Source organism: Bos javanicus, chromosome 29, assembly GCF_032452875.1.
Source record: "Bos javanicus breed banteng chromosome 29, ARS-OSU_banteng_1.0, whole genome shotgun sequence".
Lineage (NCBI taxonomy): Eukaryota > Metazoa > Chordata > Mammalia > Artiodactyla > Bovidae > Bos > Bos javanicus.
Genome location: NC_083896.1, coordinates 30,234,842 through 30,259,911, shown reverse-complemented (window position 1 = coordinate 30,259,911; position 25,070 = coordinate 30,234,842). Strand labels below are relative to the sequence as shown.

The 25,070-nt window shown below is 51.1% G+C and overlaps 1 protein-coding gene across 2 annotated transcripts in view; it reads left to right on the top strand.

Annotated features, from left to right (window-relative positions):
- The window catches only part of KIRREL3 (kirre like nephrin family adhesion molecule 3), a 606,294-nt gene that overhangs the window by 490,467 nt on the left and 90,757 nt on the right, over nucleotides 1-25,070 (top strand). For both annotated transcript variants that reach the window (XM_061406372.1, XM_061406371.1), the window contains exons 3-4: nucleotides 16,911-17,060; nucleotides 22,462-22,611. In XM_061406372.1, coding sequence (XP_061262356.1) covers nucleotides 16,911-17,060; nucleotides 22,462-22,611 — 300 coding nt within the window. The remainder of the gene's footprint in view (nucleotides 1-16,910; nucleotides 17,061-22,461; nucleotides 22,612-25,070) is intronic.

The window sequence follows — 25,070 nt, the reverse complement described above, 5'->3', positions numbered from 1 at the left end:
CCAGCTCTTCTCCGGGCCTCTGATGCCATTAAGTTTCATTATAACGAATAAACACCACAATGACATTTATAAGTTACCACTGAGCACAGAAGCACAAATATGAAGCAGATAAACTGCATTTGATCCAAATAATTACTGCAGGCAATATTGGGCTTAGTTTGAGCTGGCAGCCGGGTATCGAGTAATTTATTAGATTGCGTAAGGCAATGTTGCACGTTGCGTTTTTCATTATTGTGTCTCTTCCCCTTCTCTGTGGTCTAAATAGGTTAGGGGAGTTTAGGGCCAAACAAAGACAGACTTTGCTCAAGCAGATTGAGGCTGGGAGGCGTCCAGGAATGGCTTCTCCCCAACAACATGGCACTTGTGAGAGAGGAGAGGGTTTCAGATTATCACGATGCTGCCAGCCAAGGGCAGTTCCCTGTACCCCCCCCCCACCCACCCACCCACTGGCCCAGATACAGAAAGAGGCCTGATAGAGGGGATAAATGGAAGGACAGGATGGAGCCCCTAGGACACCAAGCCTGGTTCCTGCTGCTGGCTTCCTGCTGAGTTTCTTTGTCTTCATCCAAAGACCCTCTCTACCAGAAGCCTTCTGTAGCCCCAGGCAGCCCTGGGCAGCCCCAGATCTGAGTCCCCAGACCTCTCCTGCAATAAAGAAAGGGAAGGAAGCAGTCTGCCAGCCAACTCTGCAAAACAAAGCAACGAGAGCTGGCTACCAGCTGCCTCCTCCCTGCCAAACCCAAACTCATAAAGTTTGATTCAAGGGGTTACAATACCTCCTATTCAGAGTCCCTCCCGCCCCATCCTCCCAGCCTTAGTAAATTACCCAATAAGCAACAAGGACTGTAGTTATTGTGCAGTTAAACGGTGTTTGCCCAGTAAATCCTGAGCAGAGTACTAACGGTGATATACAGTAACTAATTATGGACATGAATTCTCTCCCCGAGACGCCGAGTGGTACCAGATATTGTTGCGTTTCATGGAGGAGGCTTGAAAGCTGCTCTGTCCCCTCCAGTGAAGCCAAGAGTAACTTTCCTATTAGAGGAGCCGTCAGGACCTCTGTTGGCACTCCAGACTGGAAACGGAGATGTCCCAGGATGGGGGTGGGGGGTCAGACAGGAATGAGGCCTCAGCTCCCATGAAGACTCCCATTCACGGTCCCCCATCCCATGCCCAGTGGAAGGGCATGACTGGGTACCAGCTGGTCCTCCTCGGGTTGCCTTTACAGCAGAGGAGATGCTCCCCATCACAGTGGCTGTGGCAAAGGCCCAAGGCTCCAGCCGTGCAGGGAATGGAAGTCATTTTTCTCACAGCCCCGGACTGAGCTGAGAAAGCCATTCCAGGGAGTCCGCCTTTGTAAAAGGCTTCTGAGCAAGGAGGCAGCAGGGCCGGGCGGGGGTTCCTCTGCCTGGCTGTGGACGACTTTTGCCCTAAATGGTCGTTTACAGAGGTGTTCTCAGGCCCAGAAGTGCCCGGGATAATCAGAGGTGTCTCTGGTTGATTGTGATCTGCAGGTGAGATGGGGCTTGTGTCCAGCACTAAGAAGCAGGTGTCCCATCAGCTTCCTGTGTATTTTGCGAGCACAGCTGGGAAAAGCAGTTGTCAGCCTCTGCTTTCTGAAGAGGAAACTATATAGCTCAATCACGGTCTACGCTTACCGGAGACTGTCAACTGAAGTCCAGAACTGGAGTCAGATGGTTCAAACACCAGCCTCCAGCACACGCTGTGACCTTGGGTGGGTTTCTTAACCTCTCTGAGCTTCCATTTCCTAATCCATAAAGTGGAAGGGATTCTCTCTATTCCTCGAAATGGTTGCCATGAAAATAGCTCACCTGGATTTGAGGCTACTGCTTCCAGGGAGCTCTGCATCTGCCAGTCCCATCCTTCCTGCCACCAGCTCACCTCCTCGATGCCTGGGCTCAGTGACCCAGCCTCAGCCCATCTGGCACTCCTGTTAACACACACACACCTTCCTCTCAAAGTGCCTCCAGCATCTCTCCTTTACCAACATCTCCATTTCAAACATTCAAAACAAAGATAAGGGGCAGTGACAAAATTTAACTTTATTTTGTTTTCTTTGCTGCTGCCTTCTCAGTGTTTGATGTAAATACTCTGAGCCCCCACCAGGGCCATGGTTAGGTGGTGATGGGAGAGGTCAGTTGACGCCGAAAAGGGCTGGCATGGGCACACTCTAGCAGTGGGACCTTGGCTGGTCATGGCTTTAAACCTTGGCATTCAAGTGTCTACCTCACGGTGATGATAGAACCTTCTCGAAAGAGTGTCAGGAGGGTGGATTAAGTAAAATAAGGTATGTGAAGAGCTTTGTGATGTGTAAAACACATGCAAGACTTTAGCTGTGGTTAATATCTTAGAGCAGCCAGAAAACAGGACCCAGAATCCCAGCGCGAGGAGAAGAAGAATTACGATTTTAATTAGGACGCATATATAGTCAGCTCTCAATTGTCTGCTAGCAAATTGTCCCCATTCCTGGCAAATGCTATCACCAAGACTACTTAATGAAGTCCTCTGTTAACATTTCACAGCTTCTTATTTTTTTCTTATTTGTATGAGGCCCAAAGGGAATGAAAGTCCTTTAAAGGCAAAATTAGCTAAGATCTGCATCCTCTTCTGGAGAAAGTGTGAGCCACAGCGACAGCAGGCTGGGGAGGGTGAGTGGATCAGTCCGAAGGGTGATGTTCTCCACCCAGCTGAGCAAGAGGCCAGAGGGAGCGTCATCATTGGGTTCTTTTGTGGCTTTTTTAAAGTGTTAAACATTCCCAGAACATCAAACACATCCATATCCAAACATGAATACCAAAATGCATTCCGATGTTGAAAATAAATGTTATTACCTTGGATTATTCATCGTTTTGAAATGTCCATCATTTTGGATTATTCACACACTTGCTTCTCTCTGTTCACAAGATCTTTAAGAATGGATTGTCAAAACCGCAATGAGATACCACCCCACACCAGTCAGAATGGGCATTATTAAAAAATCTACCCATAACAAAGGCTGGAGAGGGTGTGGAATAAAGGGAACCCTCCTACATTGTTGGTAGGGATTCAAGTTGGTGCGACCACTATGGAGAACAGTATGGAGGTTCCTCAGAAAACTAAAAATAGAATTACCATATGATCCAGCGATCCCAGTCCTGCACAAAACCATAATTCAAAAAGATACACGCACCCCTATATTCACAGCAGCACTACTTACAATAGCCAAGACATGGAAGCGAACTAAATGTCCACCAACAGATGAATGAATAAGAAGATGCGGTACATATATACACTAGAATATTACTCAGTCATTAAAAAAGCACAAAACCATGCATTTGCAGCAATATGGATGCAGCTAGAGATTGTCATACTAAGTAAAGTAAGTCAGAAAGAGACATATACGGGACTGATGCAAGTAATATGAACCCTTGTTTTTTTTTTTAAAAAAAAAGATCATTAGGACATAGATCTTCCCCAAACAAACCAAATTGGCTTGGGAAATTTGCTTTTTTTCTTTGTGCCTCGTATTTTTTTTTCTTTTCAGCCTTAACCTCTCCTGCTATCAATCCCTGGCCAGGGAACTGAGATCCCACATGCCGTGTGGCGTGGCCAAACAAATAAATTTTAAAAAATTTTTTAATACATTGAATAAATCACAACACTGAACATCGGGGCTAAAAGAGAGCACCTGAGGAATTGACTTCAGTCTGAACCCTGCATTTACAGATGGGAGCTGAGTCTTGGAGGTGGGAAGGGTCAGGCTCAAGGGCACACAGCTAAGAGGCAGCAGAAGCAGCACCACGTGGGTTCCTTCTGGGCCTGGGTGCTCAGGGTCAGGACACAGCTTCCTGTGTCCAGACAGCATCTCTTATAAAAGGGAACAAGGCTCCTGGGACATCGTGGGGTCCATGGTCCACGGCCCCGCCTCCAGCCCATCCCAGTGGTTCCCAAGCTGCTGTGCTCTAAGAGGGTATGTGGAAATTCTGTGCGCCTGTAACCGATGCCAACAGCTGCCTCTCGGGTTAATGACAGCCCATCGCTGCTCTTCAGATGAGCTTTCTCTGTCTCATGCTGCTCCCTACCCTGCCCCCAAAATGGTTCAGGGAGCACACATTCCAGTCCCGAAGACACAGCGCCCCAAGACACAGAGGGAGACGCGGGGCTTAGCCCAGGCCCCTGGCCAGCCAGCAGCAGGGCCCTCCTGCTGGGACGACATGCAGGGTCCCAGCCTTCATGGGCTGCCCGATGGTCTCCCGTTTCCACCGACCCCCATGGCCACCGCCGAAGCCCACACTGTTCTTTCCCGTCCTGGTCAGACATCCGGCAGGCGGGGTGGATGGGCTCCTTCACAGGCACGCCCGCGCCAGTGTTTCCGGCAGCCCTTATCAGTGTGTTCTTGGCATCCAGAACTTGACTGAATGGATGGAGGATCCTCTCCCAGCCACTAATGAGCTCAGCGCAGGCTGGAACTGGGGCCACAGGCTGATAATCAAGAGGCGAAGGATTTATAGTGCCTTTGGAGTCACCCTGCCTCGGCCAGCCCCATTGTTTTTCATTAGAGCCCCATGCTGTCCAGGATAACCTTGGCGGGCTGCGTGTCCTGGGGAGAGTCGAGAGAGGCTGGGAGAATCATAGGCTGCCTGGCCGCCCCAGCTCAGGCCAGGAACAAAGTGGGAGAGCTAGGAACTTGTACCTCTCACCCAGCCCTGGGAAGAACAGTCAGCCTCTCCCATATAAGCCCCCATAAAAGTCCAGCACAGTTTCTGGAACGTTTATGATACTGGCAAGCTTCTCTTCAGCCGTGTTTCAGAATCAAGGCTACAACAGCTGCAGACAGCAGTGTGGAGGTTGAAAGTGTGTCCCAGCCCCTCTCTCTCCCAGCAGAGGTCCAGGAGAAACAGACAATGGAGGGAAGTCTGTCTTCCACCCCTGTCTGTCCTTCTGGCTTCTCTGTATTTCCAATCCTGGTCCAAAAGAAGATTGACTTCTTTCCAACCCAACAGGGTTAGAAGCCTGTGTGAACTTTGACAGGAGTTAGACGTGCTACCCAAGGCAGTTGCCACCAATACTCCCAGCCTGGAGCAGCCGTGTCCCTCTTAGACAGTCACATCAATGCCTATAACCTTCCAGATTAGCAGATGAGTTCTCAGGTCAATACCCAATGAGAGGACATGTAGTGAAAACACCTCCCACTGCCTGAACCGTAGTGATGCTCAGTTAAGTGCAGGTGAATCCCACCTTCTTCCTCCAGACCTACTACATCCAGGGTATCTTCTCCTGAGCGATTCTGCACCCCTCTCCATCAACATATTTACAACTGAATTCACTAGCCCTGCAACCTGCTTCTTTCCCTGAGACAGAAGTGGCTCCCCCAGTTACCCATTCACCCCGTCCTGCAGCCCAGGGAGAGGGGGGACCTTTATGCCTCTGTGCTCCTCATCTCCCATCAAACTCAATAGCTTGCTAGCTCAGTGCCACCTCCAGTAGCTCCTAAATCCATTTTCAGCTTTAGCCTGATCCCTTATGAGCAGAATCCTTCAGATCAGTCTTCCTGCCTTTGGATTCTTCTCCTTTATCCATCTGACTCCCTGCTGCCACCGTGATCTTTCTCAAACTCAGATCTGAGCCTGTGGGTCAACACCAGAGATGGTTTCTTATCAGTGAAAACTTCTTAGTGTGCATTCGAGGGCCTGTGCAGCTGAACCTACTGTGTTCTGTTGGGCATCCTACACAGTCTCGCAGTGAGGGGGTTTCCTCAAGTGTCCTGTTCATTCTCACAGACAACCTGATGAGCATGGTTTCCATCCTACGGGGAAACTAAGGTTCGGAGTGACTAGGAAGTTTCCCCAGGGGTGCACAGCTGTGGCGACAGAGCCAGAGATCCAGGCTGGACCTTGTAGCATCCATCCTGTTATTCCCTGAACTTTACCTACGCCATCCACATCCCAGGAAACATTCCCTGCTTGCCCTCACCTTCTTACCCTTCCAGGCTATTTCTACAGCCAGCCCTGGGACTTCCCTGGTGGTCCAGTGGTTAAGAATCTACCTTCCATTGCAGGGGACGCAGTTTTGATCCCTAGTCAGAGAACTAAGATCCCACATGCCACTAAGGGTACATGCTGTAACAAAGAGCCAAATAAATAAATATGTATTAAAAAAAAAAAAGGCCTGTCCTTCTGTGACTCTTTTCCCCAAAAGGAAAGATCTTTCTTCCTTGAGACTTTCTTTATTATTATATAAATTTCAGGTGTACAGCATAGTGATTCACAATTTTCAAAGGTTATACTCCATTTATAGTTATCAAAATATTAGTTACATAGCCTGTATTGTAGAATATATCCTTGTGGCTTATTTATTTTCTACAGTCATTTGTACCTCTCAGTGCACTACCCCTCCCTGCTCCCTCCCCTCTTCCTGCACCTACTGGTAATCACTAGCCTGTTCTCTGTATCTTTGAGTCTGTTTCCGCTTTGTTACATCCTTTGGGCTTTCTTTATACCTCATTTGGGGCACTTTGTACTTTAAGGGTTTTATTTATTTATTCATTTTTGTCTGCACCTTGTGCCACGTGGGATCTCAGTTCCCTGATCAGCAATTGAACCTGTGCCCCCTGCAATGGAAGTGCAGATTCTTAACCACTGGACCGCCAGGGAAGTCCTGGGGCACCTCTTATTTTAGTTCCTGTGCATAGATTTGTCTCCTCCAGACGCTAAGCTCTTTGTCCTGGAAGATACCTCAGTCCCTCATCAGCATCCCCACACCTGGCCAGGGGTCTTGGAGGTTGTTGGGGTGGGACCGTCCCCTGCCTGTGGCCCATGGCACATCATGGGACCGTTACACCCCGTATCAACCAGTTTTATTATTAGGGGGGTATAACATAACCCCATAAGCCCCAAGTGGGTCACAATAGGATGTTCCAGAAATTTCCCAAAGCTCATTCTACTGCATTAGGAGCTGGGCGTGTGCTGAGCCCCCAGAGAGCTGCAGAAGTCAAGGCTCAGGCTTCCAGGCACGACCGGAGCCATCCTGCCCTGGTCCCTTCCCACCCCACAGCCGCGCGCTGAGCCGGCTCCTGCCTCCCCTTCCCTTCTTCCATCTGTCTGCTTCTCAGAACCAGGGCAACTTCCCTTAATCTCATAAGAGGCAATTTGCGTGCTCTGGGCTGAGAGAAAGCTGGCGACAAATAGCCCCGGCACAAGTATTCTTCAACCTTCCCCAGTTGGTCACTAATAACAGAGCAGACGGTGACATCTGAGCCTTTTCTGCGTGGCTGGGCAGGCAGCTCCAGGAGACTGAAGCGGCAAAGGCAGGGCTGCAGGAGGCTCAGATGTTCACATCTCTCATCTGCGTGACTCATGGGAAGAAGCAGGTTCTAATCGGTCCAGTTTCAGGCTTGCAAAGCCTCCTTTCCCAGCTCTGGGACCCCCTTGTGGCTCCAGCTTTAACAGTCCCAGGCTCAGGAAAGGCTCACAAATAGTGATGAAAACTACAAAAATAAGTCTCCCAGAGAGAGGGGAAGAGGAGGGTGCGCACACCCCACACCATCTCCTGACCACCTCCTACCTGACCTCTGAGCACGACGGAGCCAGGGGATACCAGGGCACATGTGGACATCAGCCCCCCTGCTCCGCACATCAGGCTCCAGTGCAGTTGGCTCTGAGCCTGTCTCTCCTGTTACACTAGCTAACCCCACACCCCTGCTCTCTGAACTAGTCCACACTGACCCCCACAGAGGGCTGCCTCTCACACCACCGTGGGACCACCTGACCACCAGATCGGTGACTGGGGAGAGACACAAACACGTGTGCCTGTAGGCGTAGCAACAGACTTAGGACACTGGCATGCCAGTTTGTCCCCAGAAGGTCAGGGCTGAGAGTTATGGCTGGCAGGGTTGGGTGAGCACCCTCCTCAGAGTCTGGCATGGAGGACCCCGGGCACCATGGGCACAGGGCCATGGGGCCCTCTTCCTACCTGTTCCCTGCCCCCTCGCCACACACACACAGAGTCAGAGGGAGGCAACAGCGCCGGGAGCCCCTGGGACCTTAAAGACTGTCCAGACCCACAGCAACCCTGACAGCAGAGAGAAGCCTCAGCCTTCTCAGCCTGTATTTCAGTCCCAGGAAAAATTCCACCCCCCAAAATTCTAAACCAGAGGCTTTCAAATATTCTAAAAGAGTAAGAAGTGTTTATTTGAGCAAAATTGTGAGTGGTTGACAAGGAATAGAAGCAGAAAAGGTCTGGCTACAGAACAGGTGGGGCCTGGAAGCCAACCGACTCAACCCCACCAACATACATGCACACACACACATGCACACATGTGCACATACACACTTGTGCACACACACACACACGCACACACTGAGGTATCCAGGTCCCCGGAACACTGATGTAAAGACATCCCTCTTGGTGGGTTGGTCCTCCCAACCTCAGCCAGCAGAGTGCCTCTCCCCCTCCCCAGGAGGTAGTTGGGAATTGAGAGGTGACCTCGGATCAGGGGCCAGAGGTGTGTGAGCTCATAGGCAGTCATGGAGTCTTCAGCATTTTAAATGTTCTGCTGGAAGACAGTGGGGACCTCCCAGAGCCAGATGGTGATGGCTTGCTCCGTATTAATGTGACCTGCGGCGAGTCCCCAAAACAGAGACTGCAGTGAGGGGCCATGTGGTCAGGGCTGAGAGGGGCAGCCCCTTTGGGGAGCCTGATGGACTGGTAGAGATGAGGGAGTGAGGGGGTAGTGGAAGGGAGTGTTGAGAACAGTCTGGAGAAGTCATGAGAGATGCTGGGCAGCGAGCAGAGGGCAGGGGGCAGCCGGCTGCAGGAGAGGGCAGCAGGGCTGGGGGAGGGGCGGCTCTGAGCTGGGCTGGTACAAGGGGTGAGGGGGTCCCGGGGGCTTCTCCCAGTGCCTCCCCCACCTCGGGCCAGGCAGCAGCTGCACCTGTCCCTCCCGGCGCTGAGGAGTTGAGAGTCCTGCCACCACCTGCCGCCACCTCATCCTTTCTGCCCGCCTCGACAGCCCCCGCCTTCATCCCCACTTGGACTCAGAGCACAAGGAACTCACACGTGGCTCGAAGCCTGGGGCTCCCCAGAGCCCTCCCTGCTCTTCATCCTTCCCTCCGGCGACAGCCCCCGCTTCCTGAGGTTTGGAGAGAAGGCTCCCAAAGCCCCCACCTGCTCAGACTTCCTCCTCCACTCCCACCCCTGGCCTGCTGAGCTGGGGGTTCTGTGAGAGCCAGACCCTAATCCTGACTCAGTGAACCTTGGAGGGTCACAGCCCTTTCTGGGCTCAGTGTGGAGACACAGGCTCCCCCTCCCCGCCCCGCCTCAGTGTGGTAGAGTCACAGAGTTGGTGAGGTGCTGTCTTGGCACGGGCAGGTCACAGCAGCCTAGGCATGCCAGGAGACACATGGGGACAGTGACCTCAGGGGCTCTGAAATGACCCTGGAGGGCCTCTCCCTTCCTGGGATGGGACCATCCTCCAGGGAGGGGGATAGGAAAGATGGCCTGCGGCCACCACCAGGACCACACCCCATCCTCCCCCCAACCCCTCAAATGCAGGAGAGTTCCACGTGGGTTTCCTCCCTGGCCCTCTCCTTTGAAGTTTCTCGAGACTTTTCAGTTCTAGTCAAGGGCAGGGGAAGGGGGTCTCAGGCGGGTCTGTGTGTCTCTGGGGGGCTGAGGACTGTCTAGTAAAGGACCGCAGGCTGCGGCTCTGACACAGGACTGCTGGCCTGGTTCCCCTTCTCCATCACTCAGTGCCCTGGGCTCCAAGCAACTGCATCTTCCCGTGGGTCTCATGGGGTACCCATTCCATAGGACTGCTGCTGCTGCTAAGTCACTTCAGTCGTGTCCCACTCTGTGCGACCCCATAGACAGCAGCCCACCAGGCTCCCCCGTCCCTGGGATTCTCCAGGCAAGAACACTGGCATGGAGAGAATTCAAATAACCCCTGTAAACCTTTTAATTCATGTGGTTCATTCAATGAAAGTCAGGTATATATTAATTCTATGAGAATGAAAATACTATTTATAATACTTATGGCAACCGACTCCAGTATTCTTGCCTGGAGAATCCCAGGGACGGGGGAGCCTGGTGGGCTGCCGTCCGTGGGGTCGCATAGAGTCGGACACGACTGAAGTGACTTAGCAGCTACATAATATTTATGTAATAATAGTATTATATTTTTAAAGATTTTCTGATGTGGACCATTTTTAAAGTCTTTATTGAATTTGTTACAGTGTTGCTTCTGTTTTATGTTTTGGTTTTTTGGCCCTGAGGCATGTGGGATCCTAGCTCCCTGATCGGGGATGGAACCGGTATCCCTTGCAGTGGAAGTGCAGGGTCTTAACCACTGGATCACCAGGAAAGGCCCAGTAATGGTGTTATATTAATAACTATATTATTAATTATATTAATATAATGTTGCTAATAAGTGATATTATATATGTAATAATATAACATGTTATGTATAATACTATATTATATGTAATAATATTGTAGATTATCAGTTCAGTTCAGTCGCTCAGTCGTGTCCGACTCTTTGCGACCCCATGAACCGCAGCACGCCAGGCCTCCCTGTCCATCACCAACTCCCGGAGTTCACTCAGACTCACGTCCATCGAGTCAGTGATGCCATCCAGCCATCTCATCCTCTGTTGTCCCCTTCTCCTCCTGCCCCCAATCCCTCCCAGCATCAGAGTCTTTTCCAATGAGTCAACTCTTCGCATGAGGTGGCCAAAGTACTGGAGTTTCAGCTTCAGCATCATTCCCTCCAAAGAAATCCCAGGGCTGATCACCTTCAGAATGGACTGATTGGATCTCCTTGCAGTCCAAGGGACTCTCAAGAGTCTTCTCCAACACCACAGTTCAAAAGCATCAATTCTTCGGCACTCAGCCTTCTTCACAGTCCAACTCTCACATCCATACATGACCACAGGAAAAACCATAGCCTTGACTAGACGGACCTTTGTCGGCAAAGTAATGTCTCTGCTTTAGAATATGCTATCTAGGTTGGTCATAACTTTCCTTCCAAGGAATAAGTGTCTTTTAATTTCATGACTGCAGTCACCATCTGCAGTGATTTTGGAACCCCAAAAAATGAAGTCTGACAATGTTTCCACTGTTTCCCTATCTATTTCCCAGGAAGTGATGGAACCAGATGCCATGATCTTCATTTTCTGAATGTTGAGCTTTAAGCCAACTTTTTCACTCTCCACTTTCACTTTCATCAAGAGGCTTTTTAGTTCCTCTTCACTTTCTGCCATAAGGGTGGTGTCATCTGCATATCTGAGGTTATTGATATTTCTCCCAGCAGTCTTGATTCCAGCTTGTGTTTCTTCCAGCCCAGCATTTCTCATGATGTACTCTGCATAGAAGTTAAATAAGCAGGGTGACAATATACAGCCTTGACGTACTCATTTTCTTATTTGGAACCAGTCTGTTGTTCCATGTCCAGTTCTAACTGTTGCTTCCTGACCTGCATATAGGTTTCTCAAGAGGCAGGTCAGGTGGTCTGGTATTCCCATCTCTTTCAGAATTTTCCAGTTTATTGTGATCCACACAGTCAAAGGCTTTGGCATAGTCAATAAAGCATTATAGACTATATGTAGTATATAATGTTGTATGTTAATATATAATTAATAATATAATTATATTAATATAAAATAGCTATATAATATAATTATTAATATAACCATAATAATACATTATTAATATAATAATAACTGTATATTAATATATAATAACTCTTTGCGACCCTATGGACTGTAGCCCTCCAGGCTCCTCTGTCCATGGGATTCTCCAGGCAAAAATATTGGAGTGGGCTGCCATTTCCTTCTCCAATATAGTAACAAGTTGTATAATAGTAAGTACTATGCTGTGCTTAGTCGCTCAGTCACGTCCAAGTCTTTGGGAGCCCTTGGACTGCAGCCCGCCAGAGTCCTCTGTCCATGGGATTCTCCAGGCAAGAATACTGGAGTGGGTTGCCATGCCCTCCTCCAGGGGATCTTTCTGACCCAGAGATTGAACAGACAGAGAAAGACAAATATCATATGATATCACTTATATGTGGAAGCTAAAAAAATAATACAAATGAGCTTATTTATAAAACAGAATTGCAGACATAAAAAACAAACTTATGGTTATCAAAGGGGGAAAGTGGGTGAGAGATAAATTAGGAGTTTGGGATTATATATATAATATATATATATAAATCCCAAACTCCTAATTTATATATATATATATAAAATAGACCTGCTGTATAGCACAGGGAACTATATTCAGTATCTTGTTATAACCTATAATATAAAAGAACCTGGAAACGAGTATACACATATAAATATATAATGGAATCTCTTTTGCTGTACACGAAATGAACACAACATTGTAAATCAACTATATGCCAGTTTAAAAAAAAAAGTAACTAAATAAAAATAAAGCCTGAGAAGGGAGGTCACCTGAGCTGCCGGGCTCCACAGCAGGAGAAGGTCACTGGACAAGATGGGAAGCTGAGGCAGAAACCTGAGAGGGGGTTGAGCCCACAGTGAGAGCAGGACCCTGGTGGGTGCAGTACACGCTCTGCTTGGATCAGAGCTGCCAGACAAGGGGGCGGAGGCCACAGATGTGAGCACCTGGAGGGACAGACCAGGTCACATTCACCCCCTTCTTGCCAGACAAGGCAATTTCTCCCTCCTGGCGGGTCTCAATAAGTGTGTGATGAATAAACAAAGTGTCTCTAGGAGCTTCTTGCCTATGCAATATAATTCCCAGGAGGTTGTAGAAAATGATCATTTGCCTTTCACCTCTCTGGACTGGAAAGTCTAAAGTGAAGGAACTGGTAAGGAGATTCTTCAGACAAGAACCTCCCTCCTTGGTCTGCCCATCACACCTCCTGGGGCTCCTCAGCCTGAAGGGGAAGCCCCTGGGCCTGTCCCACTGGTCCATCCCTTCATATCCTCTCCATCTTCAACGCTGTAACCTTCATCTCCTCTAGAAGTGACGCCCAGCTTAGGTGCTACTTGAGAAAGTGTCTCATTGATTTGAAAGAGAAAATCATTCTTAGTGGCTTGAATTTAATCCGCAAAAATTAAAATTTTGCTGAGGACTTCCCTGGCAGTCCAGTGGTTAAGACAGCACACTTTCACTGCAGGGGTTACAAGTTCGATCCCTGGTCAGGGGAACTAAGATTCCACATGCCAGCCAGTACAGCCAGAATAAACATGATGAAAAGGCAAATTGTCAGAGTGCACCCTCCCCCCAAATAATTTACAAACCATGTCTTTTGGGGCAGCCTGTTGAGACTATTCCAGAGAAGGCAATGGCACCCCACTCCAGTACTCTTGCCTGGAAAATCCCATGGACAGAGGAGCCTGGTAGGCTGCAGTCCATGGGGTCGCTAAGAGTTGGACACGACTAAGTGACTTCACTTTCACTTTTCACTTTCATGCATTGGAGAGGGAAATGGCAACCCACTCCAGTGTTCTTGCCTGGAGAATCCCAGGGGTTGGGGAGCCTGGTGGGCTTCTGTCTATGGCGTTGCACAGAGTTGGACACGACTGAAGCAACTTAGCAGCAGCTGCAGCAGCAGTTAAGACTATCCTGGGTACCAATCTCCCTCCAGAAACATTCTTTCCGTGGAAAAGTTGAGGGGATCCAAACAGACAACATATGAGAGCCGAAAGCTCTCTCTGAAGCCTGCTGGAGTAGATCAGGGGACCCTAGTCCACTGGAGGCTCACTCCTGTTTCCTTCCTTTCAGGCTCCCTTCTGTCGGCCCTGCCCCAACTCCTGGCTCTGAGGCAGCCTCCAAGGAGTAGTGACCGCTCAGTGTCCACCTCCACACCGGCTTCCCAGGACCTTCCCCTCCCAGCCCCTCCAGCCCCGGTCTCCATGGTGACAGCCCTTCTCCCTGGGGCACCGCCACCCCCGCCATCCTCAAGCTTCTCACCCTCGCCCTGGCCCACACCTCCACCTGGGATGCCCCCTGTACCCCAGCTTTCCAGATCCCCTCGCCGATACCAAGAGGAAGCAAGGGGGTGCTCCCGCCACAGGCCCCCCTGTTCACGGGCAGTCCTGGGGCTCAGGCTCTGCTGCGGAGGGCTTGTTCATCTCAACCCCCACCCCCACCCCTGGCTCCCAGTTGACAACCTGATAATTCTCTCTGATCACACAATCTCTGGCAGCTATGGTGGCTGTCTTGCCACTGTCCTTCTTGCAAGAAAGGTTTTGAGATAAAAGAATGTGCTGCGAAATCATCATTAGAGCCTTGGAGAAGGGGCCTGGGAGAGGACTGGTCTGCCGCCCACGCAGCCTCTCCGTCATCCCAGCTCCTCCCTCTCCCCTTCCTCCCCCTCTTATCTCTGCCGTCTTCCCTGTCTCTCTCTTCCTCTCCACTCCTCCTCTCCCTTTCTCCCCATCCCCTCACCCTCTGGCTCGTTCTCCACTCTTTCCCTCCCTGTCTCCTCTCATCTTTTCCCTCCTTCTCTCTCTCTTGTTTTGGTGCCAGAAGCAGTCTAATTACAACAGAGAACTTGAAGAGACAGAAAAAGAAAAAAAAAAAAAAAACACCCCACCACACAGAGCTGATGAAAATGTCCTATGAAATCTAATTTGTAAAGCTCAAATCAGAATAAAAAGTGTTACTCCCACAATTCAGGGCCAATTTGATTTTTAATGAGATTCCTCAGAGACCCAGCCAAGATCTCATCAAGTTGAAAACCTACCACCTTCCTGCCTTCCACACACTCTCTCTGCCATGTGGACCTCTGTCTCTCCCCCGCTGCCATCCCCAGTGCCCCTCGGGGACATTCCCCAGTGGCTCCCTTCTCAGGGCCATCTCTTGCTGAGAGCTTGGCCCCAGTCTGGAGCTCTGTGTCCCCAGGATGGGCAGCAGACAGTGTCCACGACCTCTGTGGCCACCCCAACTCTCTCCCGGTGGAGAAACAGCCTGCCCACCAGGTCCTGTTTTCCTCGGCTGTGTATCTGTGTCCGCAGAGTAGGGCGTGGGAAAAAAATACAAACTTAGAAGTCACGACCCTCAGATCAAACCCCATTCATTAGCTGTGTGAACTTGGGCAGGTTACTTTGCCTCTCTGATCTGGGTTTCTTTGGTGTAAAATGGGAGCTGTTCTGCTCTGAATGGTAATCAGTCAGTTACAGGAGGGACTGCATGTGAAGCCCAGATGGCGCTGTGGGCCAGGAGCTCAGTGGACATCAAGGTCCCAAGTCCCGTTGTCCGTTCAGCTGTGGCTTCCCAGGAAACGTAGGTCACAAGACACCCTCTTCTTCGGCAATCCCTACAGGTCCAGGCATAGAGATCCACTCGCTGTAGAGGAGAACACAGTCCTTAGAGCCAGAGTCTTGGATTCACAGCCCAGGTCCTGCCGCTAGAGCCTCCCTGGACAATTTAGAAACCTCCAAGCCTCCGTGTGCTGAGTCCCTGTGACACGGGGTTGATGAGGCTCCACACGGGTGTTGTGGGCACGTGACAGCCACGGGAAGGTACACAGGGCACTTGTGAGTAACTAATATGAGAGGCTTCTGTTAATATTTTTCCCTTCCTTGGGCCTCATGTCCTCATCTGGAAAATGGGGATAAAAATAGCACCGACCTCATAGGTTGTTATGAAGATGAACATACTAACAAGCTGATATTCTTAAATCTCAGAACAATGCCTGGCGAATTGTACCCACTGTGGGTGTGTCTGTTTACCTTAGTCATGAGCTGGCTAAGGTAGATGATTCAGGGAGGAGTGTGTGGGAGGGGTGGGGTCACACTGATGGTCTGCTTCCAAGTGACAGTGAGGCTGGAGTAGGGTCTGCTGCAGAAAAGAAAGGGACAGGAGGATGGGTGGAGACAGTGACCTGCTCCCTCAGCCACATCATCTGCCACACTCCACCTGGACCCACTGAGTGCCCCAGAACTACACCTGAGCCCGCCATGTGCCAGGGGCCCACAATGTGCCCCTGTACTCCACCTGGACCCACTGTGTGCCCCTGTACTCCACCCAGACCCACTGTGTGCCCCTGAACTCCACCTGGCCCACTGTGTGCCCCAGAACTCCACCTAGGCCCACTGTGTGCCCCTGAACTCCACCCGGACCCACTGTGTGCTCCTGTACTCCACCCAGACCCACTGTGTGCCCCTGTACTCCACCCGGACCCACTGTGTGCCCCTGAACTCCACCCGGGCCCACTGTGTGCCCCTGTACTCCACCTGGACCCACTGTGTGCCCCTGTACTCCACCTGGACCCACTGTGTGCCCTGAACTCCACCCGGACCCACTGTGTGCCCCTGAGCTACACCTGGGCCCACTGTGTGACCTCAGGCATGTCACTCCTTTCCTAGGAGCCTGTGGGTAATAACAGCTAACTAGCATTGCAGTTAATCCTCCATGAATAGCTCTGTTCTTTTTGTCCTGTAGGGCCTGGCTCCTTGGGGTGCTGGTCCTAGTCCCATCCTGGAAGCCACTAAAAGGATGATATTATTCCTTGGGTTCCCAGGTTTACTCATGGCTCTCCCCTCTCCGCCATGTCCACGGCCCTTTTGAAGCACACCCCCAGAGTGCTTCCAGCTGGAGGTCTGTCTCCTGCCTCTGCCCCCTTGTGGAAGTAAGTGCCAAGGAGTGTCGTCAGGTGGAAAGGGGAATAGGGTGTCCCATGGCCCGTTTGGGGCTGGAGGATGGCGAGTCCACAGCGTGAGTGCACTGGGGGTTGATGCGCAGGGAGCCTGCAGCTGTGGCCAGCTCCTGTGAGCAGGCGATGCAGCTGGGGGCGGTGAGGAAGCTGCTGCTGGGCCCCAGCGGGAAGGGAGGTACTCTGGGGGGCTCTTGTCTCCTGGACCAGCCTGCTCTCCCCTTCCGTAGATCAAGCAGAAACCCTTCTGGCAAGTAACTGACCGTCGTGCTTGTTTCCTTCCTAGGTCAAGTGTACTCCTTCAGCCAGCAGCCCCAGGATCAGGCTGTGGTGTCGGGGCAGCCGGTGACACTGCTGTGCGCCATCCCTGAATACGATGGCTTCGTTCTGTGGATCAAGGATGGCTTGGCTCTGGGCGTGGGCAGGGACCTCTCGAGTGAGTACCCCCAGGCCACCCTAGGAAGGCCTGGAACCCACCCCTGCCCTACCCACCCACCCACCCTCCTAGGGAACCCCATCTTCATGGCATTTGGGGGGATTAAGTCTCAGCTTTCATTGTAGATTCCATGAGCAGAGTCAGGCAAGGCAGGCCCTGGTCCAGGATGCACAGAACTTTGAGGGCCTCTCTGACTTCCAGTGGTGAATTACAAGTAAACCCTCCATTCTGGCTGTCAGAGCTAAACCTAACACAATGTTGGCTTGTCGGGTCCATTCCAAAGTCAAACACGTCTCATGTAAAGTCAGATTTCCAGAAGTAAAGCCTTCGTCTTTCTTGAACCCAAAAGTATTCCCCACTTAAGACACAACCTGGTTCTTCCCTTCTTCCATCCATTGTTGTTTGTTGCTGTGTTTTTAATTGCTAAGTCGTGTCCGACTCCTGTGCCATCCCCATAGCCTATAGCCCACCAGGCTCCTCTGTCCATGGGATTCTCCAGGCAAGAATACTGGAGTGGGTGCCATTTCCTTCTCCAGGGGATCTTCCCAACACAGAGGTCACACCCACATCTCTTGCATTGGCGGGCAGATTCTTTTGCACTGAGTCACCTTGGAAGCCCCCTTCTATCCATTAAAGGGAACCAAGTAGATTCAAAATGCAAAGAAAGCTGGTAGGGCTTAGAGGTCACCATGCAATGGGGAGAAAAGAAAACAAGTGTTTGAAATAAATTCCAGGCCCTGTTCAGCCCACCCAGGCTGGTATTCCGCAAAGATGCACTGGTGGGCTCTGGTGCCTATTGACGACTGGTGTCTGAGCTGCCTGGTTGGCACCATGCCCTGTCACCTGTTAAGGATTGTAAATGTCAGCCCTTACGCCCATACAGATGTCTTTCCAACCCATCCTCTCCCCTGGGAGAAAAAAGACTGAAATCATCTTGGTCACTCACCCATCAGTCACTGCAATTCTCCCCTGGTAAGGGTCAGCATGCAGCCATTTACTAAGCTTAGCATGAACTGTACAATGCAGAACACGGGATGTGAGTGTCCCTGCCATCAAGGAATGTCTGGGGATGGAGAAGGAGAGAAAAATATGTATTCAACTGAGAAGTGGCTTTGCCTCTCTCCTGGTGTACAGCTGCAAGAAAATAAAAATCGAAGTGCACTTGGGAACAGGATGGTTGGGAAATTAATATTTTAAAATGTGAGTTATGTCTTGCCAGAAATGTATATTGAAACATTATAGCAATGGTCAATAGCATCCCGAGGTTTGAGTGCTACAGCCCAGCTGAGCATGGATAAAATACACAATCACATCTCCAAAATATACTGTGCTGCCATAAAATTTAAGTATTATGGGAACCAGCCAATTTCAGGGACTCTGAACTCCCTTACCCGAGAGGAACTGGGGAAACGACACGATCTTCCCGAACCAGAAGGGTTCACACTTCACGTGGCTCTGAGCAGGCTCAGCACCACTGCTGGGTAAGAAGGCTCTCTGGGTTCCTGGTCCGTTGTTTTCAGCTTCAGTCAGGGACTGGGTTCTTGTTGGGTCAGTGGCCAAGAGGAGGCCCCAGGTCACTGCGGATGGTTCCTAGGGTGGTCATCGCCATACAGATAATTGACCCTCTGGCATCCACTTCCACAAATGACTTTCTGGGACCGGAGACTGGGTCTTGCTAAGTGCTGGAGGGCAGCAGGCTCTCATGGACTGGGGTCTGCTTCCTCTCCAACCTGACTCCATTAATAGAAAAAAGTCTGGCCCTCTCCTTGCAGAACCAGTGAACTCAAACTCTTAGTAACATATTTTCTCTGGATTTGATCACTTGTCCCAAAATAGCATCATGACAGTGATGACAACTATATGCTTAATAAACATTGTTTGCTTGCCTGATAAGAAAGTGAGTGTAACAGTGCAGCAAGCACTAAATATTACTGGGCCCTGGGTTGTGGGGTTTTGGTCTGCTGCAGCTCTGCCGTCTTCTATTTTAAATATGTGGCTCCATTCAGTCCACCAGAAATGATCCCTAACTGAAGACCTTACTGTCTTCCTGGCCACCGAGACTGGAAAAAAATCGGTCGAAGGAAGTGATTTATAAATACACTCCCTCATATTGATAGAACATTTTTCTTCTAAGAAGCTCAAATTCTTCTCAGACATTATCTCATAAATCTACAATGATCCATGGGTTATAAAAAAGAAAAAGAAGTCTTTTCCTCTTTTTACTTGGCAGGTAAATAAAGTCACAGCTGAGAAAGAAATTGATTCAAACATATCTCAAGCCCAATGCATGGGCAATATTGAAAGCAAGAGGAGAAGGGGGCAACAGAGGATGACATGGTTGGATGGCATCACTGACTCAATGGACATGGGTATGAGATCGTTAGTGAAGGACAGGGAAGCCTGGCGTGCTGCAGTCCATGTGGTCACAAAGAATCAGACTCGACTTAGTGACAGAACAGCAAATTCATGGGATCCTGACTCCCAACCCCCAGAACGCTTGTCCCCTGTCTGTTAAAGACAGGAACCTCTCCGGCTACCTTAATCACTGTCATGTTCAATTTTTAATTTATTTTTAATTGGAGGATAATTGCTTTACAATATTGTGTTGGTTTCTGCCACACATCAACATGAATCGGCCATAGGTATACATATGTCTCCTCCCTCTTCAACCTCCTTCCCACCTCCCACCCCATCCCATCCCATTCCTCCAGATTGTCTCAGAGCACCAAATTTGAGCTTCCTGTGTCATACAGAGTTTAAACTAACATTTGTAGACTACTTACTGTGTCAAGTGCTTTACGTAGATAATCCTATCTATTCTTCCTCATAACTCTACCAGGTACTAGCACTGTCCCATTTTACTGACAAGGAAATGGAAGCACAAAGCAGTTAGGGTAACTTGCCCGAGACGGCAGAGTTAGAGACTGATAGAGCTGACATTAAAACCCAGGGAGTTTGCCTGTGGAACCCAGACTACCCATAATTTTACCTCCCCTGAGAGTAGCAAAAGAGAGTGACGGTACTAGTGGAAGGAGCTAGAACTTGCTCTGAATCTGTGATCCTGGGCCTGTGTTTTCCAAAGATGCTGCCAGTCCTCAGAACAGCATCACGACTCGTCGCCTAATTAGGCAAATACAGACAAACCCATCACTGATGTTTTCAGCAGCTTAGGAGAGCAGAAGGCGGCTGCTGTTGGCTAGAGACAGCAAAACACGAGCTCCGGCCAGGATGCCTACAGGGGACCAGGAGCTGGTCACGAGACAGCAGGTCGGAGGGGCTGGGGGCCGCCCACCAGCTACACTGATGGCAGCTGCAGCCGGGTGAGGCTGGACCAGCGCCCACTCTAGCTCCTCACCGGGCCCCGTGGAGAGCCAGCTCAACTTACCAGGCTCCTCCCCAAACCCCAGCAGAGGGCAGGAAGGGCGGGCAGGAGGGGAAGCCATGCTCTTGGGGCTACAGCTGATGGCCCTATAGCATCTCCGGCCAGGCCTGAACAGCTGTGGAGGGCATGCTGGGGACAATGCTAGCCGTGAAGACGTGAGCCTAACAGGCTCAGCCACACAGGATGCACCCCAAAAGCATACTGGGGAGCCTGGCGGAGGATCACTGCTGCCTCCACTGACCAGGAATGGGTGCCCCTTAACAGCCCACCCCCAGGGAACCCTGCGCTCTCCTCTGGAAGACCCGTAGGTTATGGGAGTAAGAGAGGCCCTAGGGCACCCAAGAAATCTCCTCTGTAGTGTCCCTGACAGGGGATTGTCCCACATCTGCTTGAATACAGCCAGTGACGGGGACCTCACTACCACCTCTGGCAGCCCAGATCTCTGTTGACACCAGCACCTTGCTAACAGTAACCTAAAGGGCGTCCCCACATTCATTGTGCCCCTTGGTCCAATCCTTAGAAGCTACGCAAAAACATCTAACCCCTACTAAAAGACTGAGAAAAATTTGAAGAGAGCTATGGCACGTACCCTGTCTGTTTCTGTCTCTCAAGCCTTAGTCTTCTCTTTAAAAGGCCAAACGTGCCCAACTGCCTCCTGCTGAGAACTCACTCTGCCCCAGTGAAGGCCCTTCAGAAAGAGAAGCAGTTTGGGGCTGTCAGAGGGTGGATGGGCCTCTGGAAAGAGAGGGACCCTGAATGTGGGGACACGCAGAGGTCGGGGAAAGTGGTGCATGGAAAACAGGTCCTGTGGAAAGGAACTAAGGAGATCGAGGGCCCAACAGCAGTGAAGAGGCAGACGCAGAGAACCGACTTACGGATACAGTGGGAGGGGAGGAAGGAGAGGGCAAGACGAATGGAGAGAGTGGCATGAAAACATATACACTGCCTTATGCATAATAGACAGCCATGGAAACTTGCTATATGACTCAGGGAACTCAAACCGGGGCTCCCTAACAACCTAGAGGGGCGGGAAAGGGTGGCGGTGGGAGGGAGGTTCAAGAGGAAAGGGACATAGGCATAACTATGGCTGATCCATGTTGATGTATGGCAGAAACCAACACAATATTGTGAAGCAGTTATCCTTCAATTAAAAATAAATAAATTTAAAAAAAAAGAAGGTCGAGGGCCCAAGATCCGGGACAGAGAAGCTCTGCCCAACCTGGCAGCCACACCCCTGATGTATTTCAACCCACAGAGCCCCAGGAAAACTGCTTAATGATTCATCATATTCAAGCCTTTATTCATCTATTATTCATCGCCAATAGTATAAGAGGCCCCCAATTTTTAAGTGTCCTGAGTGTCACCTAAGTGCTTAATCAGGCCCTGGGGTCCCGGGGGGTCATAGTAAGAATGACCAGAAAATAGTCACTTATAGCTCAGAGTGACCAGAGGCTCCTGGGCTCTGGTGAGTGGGCCTCGGTTGCTACTTCCTGTCCATTTGCAACCAAAGTTTTCCCCCAAAGCCACTCTTGCTCTTTTTCCAAGTATTTTTGTTTCCTTCTTCTCTCTCCCTCTGGCCCTGTCTTCTCTGTGACTCTGAGCCTGGGTCTCTCTGTCTTTCTGTGTGTGTTTCCTCATCAGGATGTGTGTCTGCTTGGCAAGCCTCAGAGCCGAGCATGCTACATTCCAGGGTGACAACCCATTGTGTCTGTCCACATTCAGCTCCTTCCTGCTCTAATAACAGCTTCTCTGACATCCCTAAACTTAAAACCTGCAGTACCTTTATACACACACACACACACACAGACACGCTGTCCTAGCTCCCTGGGGAAGCTCACTTTTGTGCTCCTTACACTGACATCAAGAATCTGCGCTATCTCCTCCTGCTCTGCCGGCCCCCTAAGACCAGCCCCCCAACCCCTCACCCCCACCCGCTGGATGTCCCGCCCACTGCGCCCGTCAGTCATACCGGCTTCTCCACCCCGCCCCACCCCCCTGATGCACCTGCCTTCTCCCCAGGTTACCCGCAGTACCTGGTGGTAGGGAACCACCTGTCAGGGGAGCATCACTTGAAGATCCTGCGGGCGGAGCTGCAAGACGATGCTGTGTACGAGTGCCAGGCCATCCAGGCCGCCATCCGGTCCCGCCCTGCACGCCTCACCGTCCTAGGTAAGAACCGTCCCTGCGCCCGGCCAAGGATGCTGTGAGAAGCAGCCAGGGCTCAGCTCCAGAAATCGGGCCAGCCTGGAGGGGCCTGCCCACTGGACAACAGGGCTGCTGCCCCACCGTGTCCGTCCCTCCCCACCAAAAGGGGGAAAGGGAACGTCCCTGTGCTGGACATCGGGAGGCCAGTGCCAGCCGACCCCTGACTCTGCCCAACTCCAGCGTGTTTGCCACTGAGGAAGCTAAAGGGGCTCCTGGGTGCTTGTTTATTCAGTCAGGAAGCGTTTTCTGTGCACATGGTCTAAGCCAGGCGCTGTGTTTGATGATGGAGACCCAGAGAAGAAGGGGATGTATCTTTGAGTCGCTTCTTTAAGAATTGCCCTCCCCTCGTGCTGGCAAGGCCCCATCTAGCCTCCTCCCCCATCAGGCTCTCGTGGTGAGAGCATCCACAGGGATGACCCTGGCCCTGCTCCTTCCCACCTCCACTGCTCCCTGGGAATCCCGGCTCTCAGCGGAGGCCCGGGCTGGCTGCCTACGTCATCCCCAGGAGAACCATTACAGGTTCTTAGGCCACATCACACCTCTGCCCTCCTGGTCTTTATCTCGGTTTCCCTGGGGACATCCTCCTGAAGAGGTCCCCACTACTGGACCCAGGCACACCTGCCTGGAGACCAGGGGACGGGCTCAGCTACTCCCTCAACCGCCTCATCCTCATTTAGAGTTCAGCCCCATCCACTGCCTCCTCCCGCCAGATGCTAGCGCGGAGCCAGGCCTGCTGCGAGCCACGCCGGTGCATCAGTAATAATAGCTAAGGTTTGCGTCGCGCCGCACAGCAACCCTTTCAGTCCCTCCACTTACGTTACCTTGCTGTTCCGACGCCGACCTGGGGATGGGGAAGGTGGCCCCAAGTGAGGGTTTGAGGCTCCTAGAAGCAAAGGGCAGATGTAGGGGGATGGTACACAGGCCGCGGGAAGAGGGAAGTGCACCCCCACCCCCCTGGCCCGCCACTACCTGCCCGCAGCAGCTGTTGAAGAGTCTGACAACAGGGTCACCAGCTGGGGTGCTGCCTCCTCACCACCGGGCAGCTGAGGCACATGACTGCTCAGAGATGAAATATTTAAGAGGGCGTCAGATCTACATGGCCAGCACGCTGGGATAGGCCCTGGAGGACCACTCACCCAGCACAGAGCTTGGCTTCTTGAGACGAGGAGGAGGAACTGGGGGCCAACCTCAGAGACCCCCTTCAACCTCTGAGTCTCCCCCAGAAGGGATGAGAGAAATAAACCTTCTCTGGATAGTCAATGAGCCGGGGTCCCTTGACCAGGAAGTGGCGGGCCCCCTGTGTCAGAGGGAAAGTCGGCCACCTGCGTCTCCCTTGAGATATTGCTGAAATGGGACCCGGCCTTCGATTGCTGTGGGGATTGAGGGAAAAGAGAAGGAGGGTTTAGTGCCTAACATATTTTCTGATCTTTGAGGATTGCAAAAGGTCAGTATAGATTTGCTAAGCAGAGTTGTAGGATCTTTTTTTTTTTAAGAGGACTGGATCCTATTTTATTTGGGAGTTGGCGGCGGGGGATGCTGGACTGTGCCTTTGCTGCTGCACGTGGGCTTTCTCTAGATGCGTCGAACGGGGCTGCTCTTCGTTGCCGTGTGCGGATTTTTATCGTGGCGGCTTCTCTTGTTGCGGAGCACAGGCTCTAAGGCGTGTGGACTTCAGCAGTTGTGGCACAAGGGGGTTAGTTGCTTCGTGGCGTGTGGAATCTTCCCAGACCAGGGATGGAACCGGAGTGCCCTGCATTGGCAGGCAGATTCTTAAGCCCTGGACCACCAGGGAAGTCCTGGGTTGTAACGTCTTTATCTCCAGAGGTTTGATAGCACCATGCTCCACTCTTGGACCCCTTCTAGAGGGTGAAAGTGAAAGTCACTCAGTCGTGTCCAATTCTTTGCGACCCCATGGACTATACAGTCCATGGAGTTCTCCAGGCCAGAATACTGGAGTGAGTGTCCTTTCCCTTCTCCAGGGGATCTTCCCAACCCAGGGATGAACCCCCATCTCCCACATTGCAGGCGGATTCTTTACCAACTGAGCTATCAGGGAAACCCTTCTAGAGAGTACCAGAGATGCTAAACTGAGAGGGCCCTGAGCATTGCCCACTCCTGACTTCACACAGGACTTAAAACAGATGGGGATGCCTCTGGTCCTTAAGTTCTCATCCTGGGATCAGAGCTTCACCTGGTCATACCAAGCCACAGCCCCCTTTCATCTGTACTATCTCAGTTGATTACAAAGTCCAAGTTATCCCAGATATTTTACAGATAAGGAAGTTGAGACTCAGAGAGACAAAAGCTCTCATGGGAGGTCACACAGCTCACTTAACATTCAAAACAGACCCCCGAGTTTCCAGCTCCAAACCAGTGCTCTCTGCCCAGTGTCCACATTTCTAAATGCCAGTAGGACTGCCTTT